This window comes from Conger conger, chromosome 8 (genome assembly GCF_963514075.1).
Source record: "Conger conger chromosome 8, fConCon1.1, whole genome shotgun sequence".
Taxonomy (NCBI): Eukaryota; Metazoa; Chordata; class Actinopteri; order Anguilliformes; family Congridae; genus Conger; species Conger conger.
Window position 1 is genome coordinate 15,219,454 of NC_083767.1, and position 14,902 is coordinate 15,234,355.

General features: G+C 47.1%; 1 protein-coding gene across 4 annotated transcripts in view; it reads right to left on the bottom strand.

Moving 5' to 3' along the window:
- Positions 1–1,772: 1,772 nt before the first annotated feature.
- The window catches only part of LOC133135026 (rap guanine nucleotide exchange factor 2-like), a 94,486-nt gene continuing 81,356 nt past the window's right edge, over positions 1,773–14,902 (bottom strand). For 2 of the 4 annotated variants that reach the window (XM_061251762.1, XM_061251761.1), the window contains 11 exons: positions 14,039–14,422; positions 13,541–13,752; positions 13,242–13,365; positions 12,773–12,796; positions 11,585–11,808; positions 10,406–10,576; positions 9,631–9,777; positions 7,750–7,951; positions 5,780–6,276; positions 3,964–4,336; positions 1,773–3,301 (listed from right to left, as the gene is read on the bottom strand). In XM_061251762.1, coding sequence (XP_061107746.1) covers positions 3,987–4,336; positions 5,780–6,276; positions 7,750–7,951; positions 9,631–9,777; positions 10,406–10,576; positions 11,585–11,808; positions 12,773–12,796; positions 13,242–13,365; positions 13,541–13,752; positions 14,039–14,422 — 2,335 coding nt within the window. In that variant the 3' untranslated portion in view covers positions 1,773–3,301; positions 3,964–3,986. Of the gene's footprint in view, positions 3,302–3,963; positions 4,337–5,779; positions 6,277–7,749; positions 7,952–8,546; positions 8,667–9,630; positions 9,778–10,405; positions 10,577–11,584; positions 11,809–12,772; positions 12,797–13,241; positions 13,366–13,540; positions 13,753–14,038; positions 14,423–14,902 lie in introns of all 4 variants that reach the window. The other 2 variants (XM_061251759.1, XM_061251760.1) reach the window with 2 other exon arrangements.

Here is a 14,902-nt window from a genome sequence, read left to right on the forward strand (position 1 = left end):
CCTTGAGAACTCCCAGTGCAGATGACTACTCCGTGATATCTGCAGGTCTACCCACCTCACAATGCCACCCGTTACAGCAGTGACATGCCATTCGGCCATCTTAAATCTATACATTTTAGAAACAGCTAGAAACAGCAGGGCGAGTCAGGGCTGTTCTCACTATTTGTATTTTATTTATTTAACATTTATTTAACCAGGAAGTCCCACTGAGACAAGATATCTCTTTTCTAAGAGAGACCTGGCCAAAATAGCAGCATCCAAAAATGACAATAGAATAAATTTAACACACAATAGATGGTAATACATAAAAACATATCACATGGGGAGAGGGGAACCCTTATCTATAAGAAGCAAGGACATTTTTCCTGCATAGAAACTTTAATCAGGTTTTTAAACTCCTGTAGTGTAGGCAATACGTCTAATTTAGAGAAGCCTTGCGAAGCATCCAAAGCCCAGGTTGCATGATACGAGAAGGCTGTTTAACCGAGGGCTGTATAAACTCTGGGAATGCTGAGAAGCAGGCACATAGTAGCCCTAGTCAGGTAGCTATTTGAGGGGGAGGATAGAATGCTAGACTAAAGGAGGTACTGAGTGAGAAAGGGTTAAGTTAGTAGGGAGGCAGGGTTCCAGCTCATTGAGCAGGATGGCTGAAAATACACTGACAGTGCTGATCCATAAACACGTTCCAGGGAGGATTCATATACCACTGGCTTGGTCAAGGCCTCCAACCCCATAGCCAGCCACAGGATATAGTCATTGTATACAGTCATTTAGATTGGAGATCTGCTAACCATCTTCTCAATTGAAGTTTTTTATTTTTAGTGCCCGGATTTCCCCAAATACTGTGCTGCGTAAAGGCAAATACGCAGGTTGATATGAGGATATTTTGCAGTCGGAACATAGGATACCAGTCGTGGGAAATATTTCTGTGCACTTACCAAACAGGAATGAAGGCCTTCACCTTTACCTCCACAAAATTCTAATGTTTGTATGCTTATAGGCTTTCCATTAACAAACTGGCTTTAGAAGACAGTAACGTAATTGTCGGCTAACAGTGACTCCATAATGAGTCAAAAATACCAAAGCCTAGAATAGAAGGAGAGAAAAGAAGGTGCTTCTAGTCATATGCCTGGAGTAATATTCAGTATCATATAGGCAAAAACCAGTATCTTTTCAGGGCAAACCAATGCTGGCCAGGGTATTCATGGGTATTTCATCATTTTAGTACACTGGCTAAGGTCTCGTCTAGTAGATACAAATGAAGGTGTTTGGTACATCAGTTTTGATGTTTTTCATTTTCAATCTTATCATAACAAATTTGCTATTGTACAACAACTATTATGCAAATTAATTTCTCAAGGAATGAAGTTATATAATAGTTGTTGAATGGGCAAACATTCAAAGTGGTGAAACCTGGCAACCTGATGGCAGAAGACATTGCTTGCGCACGGTTGGAAGAGGAGAAAGAAAATGGCTCTCCCCTGGAATTAAATTCGGCACCTACATAATTCTGCCCACTCACTCAATGAGGGAACAGGAGAAAATATGAGATGCACAAACAGCTTTTTAATCAGCCCAGGCAATAGCAGCAGCAGGATTATCATACCAGAGAAAGATAAGATTAAATCTTACAGAGGAAGGACCTGGTTGCTGACTGGTTTCATAAGCCACCACAAGGCGGCGACAAACCTCAGAAAGCCAGAGTCCTGGAAATCCGATGACCTCGCTCCCCTTCATTCCAGGGTCATGCCAAAAATAACATGCTGACGCCATGTTTTTTCATATTTATTCATTCCCAGCTTTAGGTAAACTGGACGCTGAGGCATAAACATAGTACATTTCTACAATTTCAACAAAAATATAACAGATTTACAATTATTGTATTAAAAATACAAAAAAAAGCATACCGACTCCACCGATTGTCTTTCTAAAAGACATACAGGTACAAGTAGTATCAAAAGTATGAGAAATTCACCAGTCCAATGTACATTTTACACCTGACGTCACAGATTGAACCGAAGGTTTACACTACAATGACCTTACCGTATGTTTATACATTTCTGTGCAACTTGTTTTAGAAGTAGGACTCTGCCAAACCATACGTACACTATGTCCATGGACTACAAATGGAAGCGATTAATGCATATTACATTTAAATTACAAATGCATAATTGACAACTGAACCCGCAACAAGAAAATAAAAAACACAATTCAAAACGTGGTTTCTTATTAGGAAAGCAAAAATTAAATAAAGCACTGAAGTTACACAACACAGTGAAAAAACACTGCAATCACTGTCTTGAAATCTATCAATTTTTTTAACTTACTGATCAATATGATCAGCTCCGCTAAATGAATAATAATAAAAAAGAATTAAAGAAAACGGGAAAAAAATCTTCATATTTTCAGTACTACTTCAGATTTTTACCCTATCCCCCCAGAGTCTCAACCCAAATGAATCCTTATTTTCAGTCATTTCAGTGGGTAGAAGTAGCCACAGACTGCTATATGTTAGCCTTCTTCATACATGCTGCTCCATCCATCACAGCGGCCATTTTGTGATCCTTCATCGAGTTTTGCAAAAACGCAACATAACGAACAGCAGGGACTATAGCTGGGACACTGGTCCTCCTCTATCCGAGCCAGTGTGTGACAATATACAGCCATCCAGTTCACTTAAAACACCACAGAGTCCTCCAATGATAAAAAGAGCAAAGGTAAAAAAAAAACCCTAAAAAAAAAACGAAAAATGAATAGTAATAATAATACTGTCATCATGGCCACTAGAGACCGTATCTCCTCCACAAGCACGATAATGATATAATACCGCAACAAGACCCGGAGACCTCCTGCAATCTGTGCTTGTCTTTATCCACGGTCCGACAAAGTCCTAGAGGAAGCTAAGAGCCCAAAAGGCGTTTTTTTTGTATCGTTAATACCGTTAATATTACAATAGAAAATTGAAAAGTGCAGTCGAAGGTCGACAGGTTGTGATGGCGCGTGTAAACAGGAAAGATAGCTGGAATGGTGCTTGTGGCGAGCGTGGGACAGCTGTTAGGCCCGTGATTCTTTCACCACCGTGTCTTTGAGTTCTCCAAAGTGCCAAGGTGTTATTAGTTCAATTAGTTATTTTCTGGTCTTCTTCACAGTACAGTCTATTTATGTAAGGGGTAGTGTGAGGGGGATGGGGAGTAATTCGGTGTGTGTGTGTGTGTGTGTGTGTGTGGAAGAATGCTTCAGCCGCTACTAAACACAGTCAGCAGGGGGCATCCTTATCAGACGGCAGACACCTGTTCGTCGTCTGGGGAAGGAAAGAGAGTCAAAGGTTAGCATCTTTTCTTGTTCGACATGACCAAGAGTCAAGTATTCTTGCCTTTGACTTACCTTATTATTTCAATGAGTTACAGAATAGCACGACTGCTGCTGGCTGTTACAAAGTTAACAATATGAAATAACAACTATAGAGTACCTCTTAATTATTTTTGAATACATGTACTTTATGAGAGGAATTAGTTACATTTCAAAATACTATTCAAAGAAGTTTTCACGCATTCTCTTTACCAGTGTAGTACCTGTAACAGAAAATGTTTTTTAATGTATAAATTTTTTTCGCCGACTATGAAAATGAACGATAAAACAGAGGTGTATTTTTTGCACTGACTCCCACAGGCAAGCTGTGACTGATGAAAAGGGGATGTGTATGACCATTTTGAGCGACTCCCGTCGAAACACCAAACACAGGATGGTGGCGGAAACAAAAACAAACGTGACCACGGAGAACATATCGTCCGCAAACCGACGGGGGGGGGGGGAGGGGCAGTGCGATGGCGGACCTCTCAAGACGCATGCAGGGGCCTGAGCCCAGAGTGCGGTGGACTTTCCCCAGTGCTGGCGGTGCGGCCAACATGCAAATGAACAGGAGGGGGGAAGGGTGGGGTGTTTATGTTTGTTATTATTCTTTACCTGCCTCTGTCCTTGCCTGTAAGTCAAGGCTTGTTGCTGTTGGGGGACTTGGCCACTGCCTTCCTCAGGGGAATAAGTTTGGGAGAGGCGGACTCACCCTGGTCCTCGGGCGGGGGCCCCTGGGGGGGTGCGTGGGGGAGCCGGGGGGGTGTCTCCGCGTCGGTGGAGCGGCTCCACTGGGGCCGGCCGGCCTGCGGGGGGGGCAGGGGCGAGTCGCAGGAGTGCGCCACCATCCGCGAACGCTGCAGCGCCACGTTATAGTCGGGCGGCCGCCGGCCCGAGTGCGCGGGGGCCTCGGAGAAGTCCGACATGGTCAGGGCCGTGTAGCCCGGCGGGGTGGGGGGGGGCTCCCGGAACCTTCCGTCTTTACGCGCTGCGGAGACGGGGCGGTTCCGGTTAGCGTTAGCCGACCGACGTGGAACACAACGCAGAGCGACATACAGTTCTATTTGACAAATGTAGCATTTTCAAAGTTGCATTAACGTAGTGTCCATTCCCTGCTGAGAATTCCAGCTTAAACCAGACAATTTTAGATGTTCAACCTGCTGTATAGTCGATGTAATTAGCTAGTCCACCAGTCTGACCACCAGTTGACAGTACTCAACCAGCTTTGACCAGCCACAGACCAGCTAGGCATGAAGTGTTTAATACACAGCTTAAACCATCTTAAACCAGCTTACACCAATTTAAAATTCCAGCAGGTCTTAGCTGACATTTTCAGCAGGGATTACAACACCTTGTATATATATATATAATGTTTTTGCCATTCCTAGAGCAGTGTCTGGGAGCAGCATAATGAATAGGATCAGTGTCGGACAATAGGGCCTGAAATTAATGCGCTTAAAGTTTAGTCAGTGAGAACAAAACGGAAAAATCGAAACCAGGGGCGTGGGGCGTTGGTGAACTTTTTTGTTTTCTTGCATAAATCACTTCTGCTGAGCTAGACACATTTTCTGGATGTATTTTTAAATCTCATCAAGAAGCGGTTCGATATCATTCACTTTGTACGATGCAAGAAGACAGACGGCACAGACTGCACTTATTTTGTGCACACGTCAACAGAGCTTTGGATAGGCATGCACCAATTAGCTGTCACTGGGCTAATTTCCTGTAAGTCAGAATGGGCCTTCAAGGGAATTTCAGAAAAAATCTCAATGGTTTCCCTAGTTCCTTCCTACTGACAAGTTTGTGACACAATAATGATAAAATTGTAATGCATTATAGTGGCCATTTCAAATGAATAAAAGAAAATGTCATTGCTATTCAATAATCTTTCAAAATTATTTTAAATAATGTATATTACAAGCGTTCACTATATTAGAAACCACTTTTAATTTGTGAGTTTTTATGTGTGACCGGACTAATATTAGATTTTTGGTAGTTTGTCAGTTGAATTCTTGTAAAAGTATATTAATCAAATGACTTTAAGCTAAGGTAGTAGCTGATAACAGAACAGTCTTGGCGTTAATAACTCTAGGCTAACATTAATGCCATTAATGTAATGTAACATTAAAGAAAACTGTGGTAACAGAGCTTCAGTGTTGCTGCAGGCTGTGCGGTTTGGAGGTGACTTTAAGCTAAGGTACTAGCCGATAACAGAACAGACTTGGTGCTAATAGCTCACGGCTAACAGCAAAGAAAACAGCGGTGACAGTGCTTACATATGAGCCCTTTAGCGTGACTGTAGGACACGGTGATATGCAAGGGCTGGCTGTGCTTTTTGGAGGTGACTTTAAGCTAAAGTAGTAGCCGATAACAGACTTGGTGCTAATAGCGGACGGCTAACAGTAAAGAAAACAGTGCTGATGGTGCTTACATATGAGCCCTTTAGCGTTGCTGCAGGACACGGTGATGTGTGAGGGCCGGCTGGGCTGCTTGGAGTCCTCCGAGCCGCTGGACGTGATGCTGCAGGTCTCCGGGTCCGCGCTCACGTCCTTCCCGCCCCTCCGCTTGATGGTCCCCGTGTCCCCCTCCGTGTCCTCCCCCCAGGAGACGGTGGAGGAGGCCCAGCTTCCCCGGGCCTGCCCCAGCTGGTCCCCGCCGCCCGGGGCCCACAGCCCCGTGCCCTCCCCGCCCGGCCCGTCGAAGTGGGGGTGCCCGAAGGCCAGCGTCTCCCAGCTCCTCTGGTGCTGCATGGTCTGGATGTTGTCGTGGGAACCGCTGGAGCACGACGTCCAGCTGCCCCGCCCGCTGTCGGCGGCGTCCAGGGAGGCGCGGTCGCCCTGGTCCTGGGTCAGCTCCTCCGAGCTGGGGGAGGAGAGGACCGTGGCCCCCGCGTACAGGCTCCGCACCTCCTGCATGGAGGAGTAGGAGCTGCAAGCAGAAGGAAGCCTTATTACAGTCTATTTACAGGCTTCCTACAGAAGGAACTCTTATTACAGGCTCCATAACGCATTCGTCTCCCACAACAGTTCCTTTTGGTTTTTGTGCTGCACTGGGTAACACGCTATTTATTAAAATGGGCCCGAGGCCTGAAGAAACTTTTCATTTCCACACAATACTGTAGCGGTGAAAACTTTATAAGAACAGGGCCGCTGTGAAGACATTGAATGGGGGGGACTATGATATATTAAATCTGAAGGTTACAGCTGAATTGGATGTATCAGAATATGCCTTGCACTAGAGTGAATAAACGAATACTTTTCTTCTGTTTTGTATAAAAGTTTTTTACAAAAAGTTGGAAACTGCAGAATTTCCCTTACTTTAGAGGGGTTTTTTTGTGAATTTTCTGCTTTGTGTGTAAGGTCACAACTACAGGACGTGATTAATGATGAATATTGAACATTCTAACGCTGAGGTTACACAATCTCGACTGATATGTGTTCAAGACGGTAAACTATGTTTGCAGCAAAGAGTTTTCAAATGAACATTTGATTTATTTTGTCGCCAATACCTTTTTAATACAAATAATGGAGATAATAATGGTCTAACAATGCTAGCTAGCTGATTACCTGCTTACCCGGGAAGGTAAGAACAAGCATAACATTACACTGCATTATAACAGCCAAACGATTGTCAGCTTTGTTCTCTGGGAATCTCCCCCCATCGGCAGCCATTTTTGTTTACCGCTTGCAACCTTTTCAAACTGAAAGCCAACTTTAGCTAACGATAATGGCAAACAGAAAAACATTAGCTAATGTTAGCTAACTTTCGCAGTCTTGAACGCACATCTAGTAACTGAAAGCAATGAAAGAAGCTTCTAGAACACGGACTTCTTGAAGCAGAGATTGTGCTCTGTGGTGTGCTTGTGCGGTTTCAGTGTGGGGTGTCTTTAGGAGTGTCAGTGTGGGGTGTCTTTAGGGGTGTCTTTAGGAGTGTCAGTGTGGGGTGTCTTTAGGAGTGTCAGTGTGGGGTGTATTTAGGAGTATCAGTGTGGGGTGTCTTTAGGAGAATCAGTGTGGGGTGTCTTTAAGGGTTTCAGTGTGGGGTGTCTTTAGGAGTATCAGTGTGGGGTGTCTTTAGGGGTGTCAGTGTGGGGTGTCTTTAGGGGTGTCTTTAGGAGTGTCAGTGTGGGGTGTCTTTAGGGGTGTCCGTGTGGGGTGTCTTTAGGAGTATCAGTGTGGGGTGTCTTTAAGAGAATCAGTGTGGGGTGTCTTTAAGGGTTTCAGTGTGGGGTGTCTTTAAGGGTTTCAGTGTGGGGTGTCTTTAGGGGTGTCAGTGTGGGGTGTCTTTAGGAGTGTCAGTGTGGGGTGTCTTTAGGGGTGTCAGTGTGGGGTGTCTTTAGGAGTGTCAGTGTGGGGTGTCTTTAGGGGTGTCAGGGTGTCTGGGCCCGGTCACTCCTCTCACCCCAGGCTGTACTGATCCAGGTCCAGCGTGGCCCGTCTCTCGGTCCGGACCCCGCCCAGGTGGGCGTCCGCGGCGCTGATGGAGTTGCGCTGCCTCCGGTCCTCCTGCGCCAGGTCGAAGGACGAGTTGCTGACGAGGCTGGAGCGCGACGAAATCTCGCTGTGCCCCGAGTCCGAGAAGTGGTCCACTGCTCCTGGGTAACCTGGGGGAGCGGGGGAGGAGGAGGTGAGAACGTACCAAACACAAAGGGTGGCGAGAGAAGCTTCCGGGCGCCCCTCCCCGGTGGTTTACACTCTTTAAAAATCAGCCTTCTCTTCGCTCTCGCTTTTTTGGCTTCCCTGCCGAGGCAGATGGGGGGGGGGAGGGGGGGCTGTGAAGCCACAGCTCGGCGAATGTTGCCATAGCGACAGGAACACTCGAGCGAGAGTCGTTAAACTGAGGGCGTTCTCGTTAAGTCGGGGGTAAGAAAGAAGCGAAAAAAAACATAGGAGCCACCTCTGGAGTGGAAAATTACAATCAAGGCAGGCTCAGGCCTGTAATTTAACACGGCTCTGAGCTCCGGCATCAAGATTGCTTTCTCTGACTGCTTCTTCAATCACGCTGCTTGTAAAGCAGACTACAGATAGCTCTCACTAAACAAGCATTTTCTGCTACTAAGTGTCTGTGTGTGTGTGGAAGGGGGGTGTTTGGGGTAGGCAGGGGGACAGATTGCCTAGTGTTTGTCACTGATGATCTAGATGCTACACGACGGATCTACAAATCTACATTCTACATCTATCTATGTGGTGTAACCCCACCTATGATAAAGCTCTTGGCCAAAGCATAGCTTTTCCTGCTACTGATGTCACTGCCCAGGGAAGAGGAGGAGCCTGTAAGCTTAGACTGCCTGTAGAGCCGTGAATTCAGCTGAAAGCCACCTGACAAGGACAAAGGAACAGTTACCCTCTGCTGAAATAACTGCTAAATACTCTACAGCTGCTATACAACACTTATCATACCACTCTATACATGCAATACCAGACCATACACACCCCCTACTTCTGCTATACCACACTTACCATACCACTCTATACATGCTATACCAGCCCATGAACATACCCTACTATTGCTACACCACCCTTATCATTCTGTACCATTACATATATACCAGCCCCTATATCAACCAGTACAGTAACACATGCATGTACAAACCACCTTCGCTACTAGCATAAGCAAAATAATGGGGACAAGCACATGGGAACTTTAGCTATAAAATAATCACTGCTACAACCAACACCATCGGAGATTAAGCCAATGAAAGTAACAAAAGCAGTATTTCACCATAAGCATTTAGCCACACACAGCATCTAAGCTTCTGCCCAGCTACAATGCATCCCTCACCTGTGCCTGCCTTTTTACTCTGGCAAGACAGGCGCCCAATACCTGGAGCTCTCCCACTGCCTGCGTGCAAGGCAAGTACAATTCAGTGAGCACAGAAACTAACCTCAGACAAACCAGTTTTGCATTATGCACAGTGTATGCAATTATTTGGTGTAACCATGCAGGAAACTGGTATTGAGCCAAGCAAATAAGCTGTCCAAGAAAATAATATCAGAGTCACAGAATGCATAGTTCTGCATTCAAAATGTAATCTGCAAAAATAGAAAATTTGCTGGAACAGATTTTTATTTTGATGAAATACCCAGAAAATTCACAAAATTACTGGCATATAGATGAAAAAGGAATTGTGTCTTCCACTGCATTTGACAGGACGTGTATTGCAGCAGATGTAATACCCAGCCGGTCCACAAGGGGGTGCCCACATCACACAGATTGTGACGACTGAACGTGACACGAGCAGAGGTGAATGCTTGTGTGAGGTGTTTGGGATTGTGGACTCACCTTTCCTGGGGGAGCTCTGGGGAGAGATGGGTGGGGAGGAGAGCTGGGAGGCGTTAGACACCGTGTCGTCCGTCTGCTTCCTGTGCCGATCACTCGCTTCCTCCGATAAGGACAAGATTTTCTTCAAGGACTGAGGCGAACTCGTGCCTTAAAAGTGGAATGAAAGTACGGTATGAAAAGCATGGAAAACAAAGCATACCCAAAGACCTTTTTTGAGATGGGGTTGTGCTTAAAAAAAATCCCTTTAAAGAGCACTACCACATGCCACCACTAGATGGTGATACAGCCCATGTAACGCTGAAATTTTGCGGCAGAATTATGATAATCCTCGGCAGTGTTCTTCATCGTAAAATCCAGTGTTGTGGTTAGCTTGACCTTGTGACACGTGATTGAGGTACTCAACATTACTAAGGCCCTACTGGCCAATTCTCACCAAGTTTCGCATGCTAGTACACAGTGACCAGTAGTTTGTATGGACCAAATTTCAAGATGATAGGACCTTGTTACATCCATCGAATGAGTTCTGAATTTCGATTGGCTGATGGCGGCCATGTTTTTTGGAAATTTAATACATTGCCTGTCTGGACCTGTGGCCAAAACACAGTTTAAAAAATGTCCAGTTATTTGATCATTTGGTACGCGAGTCAGCCATTTTCAAAATCTTCCCTGTATTAGCGCCAATTCTTCGAATTCTCGAAGAGTGCGAAAAGCTTCAGGCAGAACAGGGTGACTGAGAAAGGAGGACGAGGGGGAGCGACGGGGCGTGAGACCTCACCGAACGGCGGCAGGTCCTTGACGGGCACTTTCTTGCGAGACGGGTGGAGTGGCACGGCAGGGACCTGCAGGGCCTGACCTGCTTTCTGCTGCTGCTTGTGCTGGCTGGCGGCCCGGCCCACCTGCGGCGATGTGTCCGGCCTCTTCCGGTCGCTGGTATTCTTAGGCACGGCTGAAAGTGGGGGAAAACAGTCTTCACAAACCGCCGTACATCACCGCACCAGACCTGGGTCAAATAAGCCATTGTTTTGGACTCAAATACTTTTCTACATTGTCTGGTGGACTGGAAGGGTAAATGGTAAATTGACTGTATTTATATAGTGCTTTTATCCAAAGTGCTTTACAATTAGTGCCTCTCATTCACACACACAGGTGTCTTGCTTAGGGACACTTCGACACACCGAAGGCGATGGATCGAAACCGGCAGCCTTCTGACTGGTAGAAGTGCAAACCCTGTCCTCTTGGTGCTCAATTGCACCAGGCAAGATCAATCGAGCACAGAAATTCAACAATTATGTATTTGACCCAGGTCTGCACTGTACAGATTCTGTATGCCTTTCTGTGCAGTGTGCGTGCATGCGTGCGTGCGTGTGAGAGCTATACTCACTGCAGTGTTGCTGGAGGGCTCGCACTAATGCAGGAGCGTCTGCAGGTCTGTGCGTGTGTGTATAAATTGTGTCTGTGTGTGTGTGTGTGTGTGTATGTGTGTGGGTGTGTGTTTGTGTGTGTGCATGCAGGTGTGTGCTGTACTCACGCGGGTTGCTGGTGGGCTCACACTGCTGTAATAGGGTGTGTGTGTGCGTGTGTGTGTGTGTGTGTGTGTGTGTGTGTGTGTGTGTGTGTGTCATACTCACGCATGTTGCTGGAGGGCTCACACTGCTGTGATAGGGTGTGTGTGTGTGCGTGTGTGTGTGTGTGTGTGTGTGTGTGTGTGCTGTACTCACACGTGTTGCTGGAGGGCTCACACTGCTGTGATAGGGTGTGTGTGTGCGTGTGCGTGTGTGTGTGTGTTGTACTCACGTGTGTTGCTGGAGGGCTCACACTGCTGTGATAGGGTGTGTGTGTGTGCGTGTGTGTGTTGTACTCACGCGTGTTGCTGGAGGGCTCACCCTGCTGTGATAGGGTGTGTGTGTGTGTGAGTGTGTGTGTGTGTGTGTGCGTGTGTGTGTGTTGTACTCACGCGTGTTGCTGGAGGGCTCACACTGCTGTGACAGCATCTGCAGGCTGTCCTCGCTGGTGTCCAGCGTCAGGTCACTCAGGTACTGCTTGACCTTGCGGGCCATCTGTGCGTCCTCGTACAGCTTCTTGGCATTGAGGAAGGAGCTTCGCCTCACGCGCTTCTTGTGCGCGCCCGTCTGCACCACGTCCAGAACGGCCGCGTTGGCACTGCCCTGGCTGAGAGACCTGCGGGGGGCAGCAGAGAGCAGAGGGGGTAAGAGCACTGCCAGGAGAGGTGGGGGAGGAGGGTGGGGGGTGGGTTCACGGTTCAAACGCAAACATGCACCAATCCAGGCTCAGCCCACAGCGCACCATGCCTCATTCTGGGATAAGAGTAGAGACTAACAGGCCAGCTGTCAAAGCCATTCCTGTGGTTACTAGAAGCTGGCGAAAGCTACAAGTAGAGTATGTGGAATGGCTCAAACCGCCATGCATTGGGAGTTTTATGTCCATCTCTGACATGCCCCCTTGCCAGGGAAGCTGAGAATGGCACTTGCCCCTCACTGGCCCACTCCTGTGTATCCAGCAGGTATTGTGGCCAAACGGTATGCTTTTGGATGCCAAGCAGCTCCATAAGCTCGCTGGAGCAGGGTCAAAGTTCATGCAGCCCCAGGCTGTTAGGAACCACTTTTCATTCAACAGCTGGATGAATGGACAGTGATTACTGGGCAAACTGGCAAGAGATTACTGCATGGACCTGCGTTTTGGCCCAGGCAACTTGCTTTTGAAAAACACAACATGCTGTTTTAGTGAGTTTCATTCCCATCTGCACACTGCAATTCTTCAAAACACACCACTTTTGCTAATTAACTACCCTTGTTACAAAACCAAAATGTTTAAAATATGTGTATTTATTTTTTTCTAGTGTATGTGATTGTGTATTGAATACAATGCAAACGTTTGGCAATTTTAGCATAGAAGCTTGAATTTGCTACACAAATTGATCTGTCCATGCCGTTTTATTTATTCTTTTATTTTTAATAAATGCATGGTACCTTTTTTTTTTTTAAATGGTCTTAATTAGCAAAAGTGAAGTTTACTCAACTCTTCAAATGGTGGTGGCAGAAGCGTTAAAAAGGAAAACCAAAATGGCGGAGCGGGACGTAAAGAGGTAGACACGAGGGGAGGCACCACAGGCCGAGGGACTTACCCAAGACTCCTCCACTTCTTCTTCCTGCAAGGTCAGAGCCATGAACAGTGAGGCGTGGGTGGGAGGAAGGGTGGGAGGTGGGTAGAGAGGGAAGACGGAGAAAAGAGGGAGAAAGGCTTAGACGGTAAAGAACCAGAGAACCAGGACGAGCAGTTCCACAGACCCACAGACATACGGTACGAAAGCCTGCAGGGACGAAGCTACGGAGCGGCAGCGGGAGAGGGCTTTCCGGCCGGGGAGATGGAGCGGCGGGAAGCCGGAGAAACAGGAAATGTAGCCCGACAGAACACAATGAACAGCGTTAAGCGCTAAACAACCCTGCGGGACACCGGTGAGGGCCCAACAGAGTAAGAGAAAAGTTCCATAGAACACAAGACAAAACTTTCGAGTAGAAGTTTTGACACCAAAAATGACACGGAGTACTGGGAGATATAACAAACACACTGGACGTGCCGTTGGATCTGCGTACCTGGTTCTGAACATGAGGGCGGGGTCCATGTTGACGGACGCCATGCGCCCCACGTGCCGGATCTCTTTGGCGATCATTCTCAGCTTCTCAAAGTTCACCAGACCGTCCACTTTCGAATCATTGCCTGAAAACGGGGGAGGTACCATCATTCCAGTGCACCCAAAACAATCATCAAAAAGTCTCCCATAGACACCAAAGACTCATGAGAAACCTCGCCCATGGACTGCAGGGGCTCATCGGAAACATCTCTCATTGCAGAAGCTCGCTACCACACACCCAAAGGGCTCAAGACTACTTACCTTCATGCAGGAATGTTAGGTCCTTCTTGATGACGGGGAAGAGGGGGATTATGGGAGGCTGAAGGTTCTGGTTGTTGAGGACGTTGCGGTACTTGGCCATGTTCCTGGATGGGTCGAACAGGTCCTGCAGGTCCTGGAACAGCTTCTCGTACTTGCTGGGCAGCTTCTCCCACGTGCCCCGGAGCCTGGACACTGGAGCCAGGTTCAGCCCACTGCATAACACATATGCGTACACACACACACACACACACACACACACGCACACACGCACACACGCACACACGCACACACGCACACACGCACACACGCACACACGCACACACGCACATACGCACATACGCACATAGGCACAGGGGAGGTTATGGGAAATGAAGCGCTGTACTCAAACATGGATTAAAAGCTAATCATATGATAGTACTCTAGTACTTAAGAGGCCCTTATAAACACGAAATCCACGAAAAAAAGTAGAGAAACCATGGAAATGGACCAGTGCCTCACCTGATAATGGCAAACATGGAGTTGAAGTTCTTGCACTCCCTGCAGTGCAGGGCGATCTTGACGAAATGCTTGACCGTCTTCATCCTCTTCAGCTGGTTGGGCTCCCGAATGATCTCTGTGGCAACCCAGAAGGTCTCCTGGTTGATGACCTCCTCGAAGCTCTTGAGATTGGCCGAGCCGGTGCGGGACTTGAGCTTGAAGAGGTCATCGATGTACTCGGTGGGCTCGATGTTGCAGAAGAGCTCAAAGTTCCTCATGGAGAGCTGGGTGGCCACCTCCACTGTGCTCAGCTGGAGCAAGGAGAGCTGGCTCTCCCGCAGGAGGTCCTGGGCATCCTCGTCCGAGCACAGTGTCTCCGTCTCCATGTTGTTCTTCAGGTAGTACCTGAGATAGGAGAAATTACCGTGGGTTTCTTCAACTATGGTCCAGGACCCAAAATTGGTGGTGGGAGTATATGAGGGGCATCCAGGAATGAGTCTTAAGTCTACTTGGCTATACTTAGATGTGTATTTGATGGGCCCCTGAAAGGTACTAAATTTGCAATCTGGGTGACAGTATTAAAAAGTATTCATAATTTGAGTCACGGTATTGAAAGGTATTTGTACTTTGTGTCCCAATATTGAACCAGTTACCTACAGTAAAAGGACATAGGCAACATTAAGCTTTTGATCCAGAGAAGAGAAGGTGATTCACCCTAAAGTTGCCATAGTGTGTGTCTGCCATTGTTTTTTGGACACATGAAGCACATACTAACTCTGAGGTCCAGGCATAGGTCATTTATTGGTTAATGGTTGCATCGTCAACTTTCCTAAGGTTTTCTACAGCTGCATAGACAGGTTCTTGTACAGCACAAGTACATGAGCC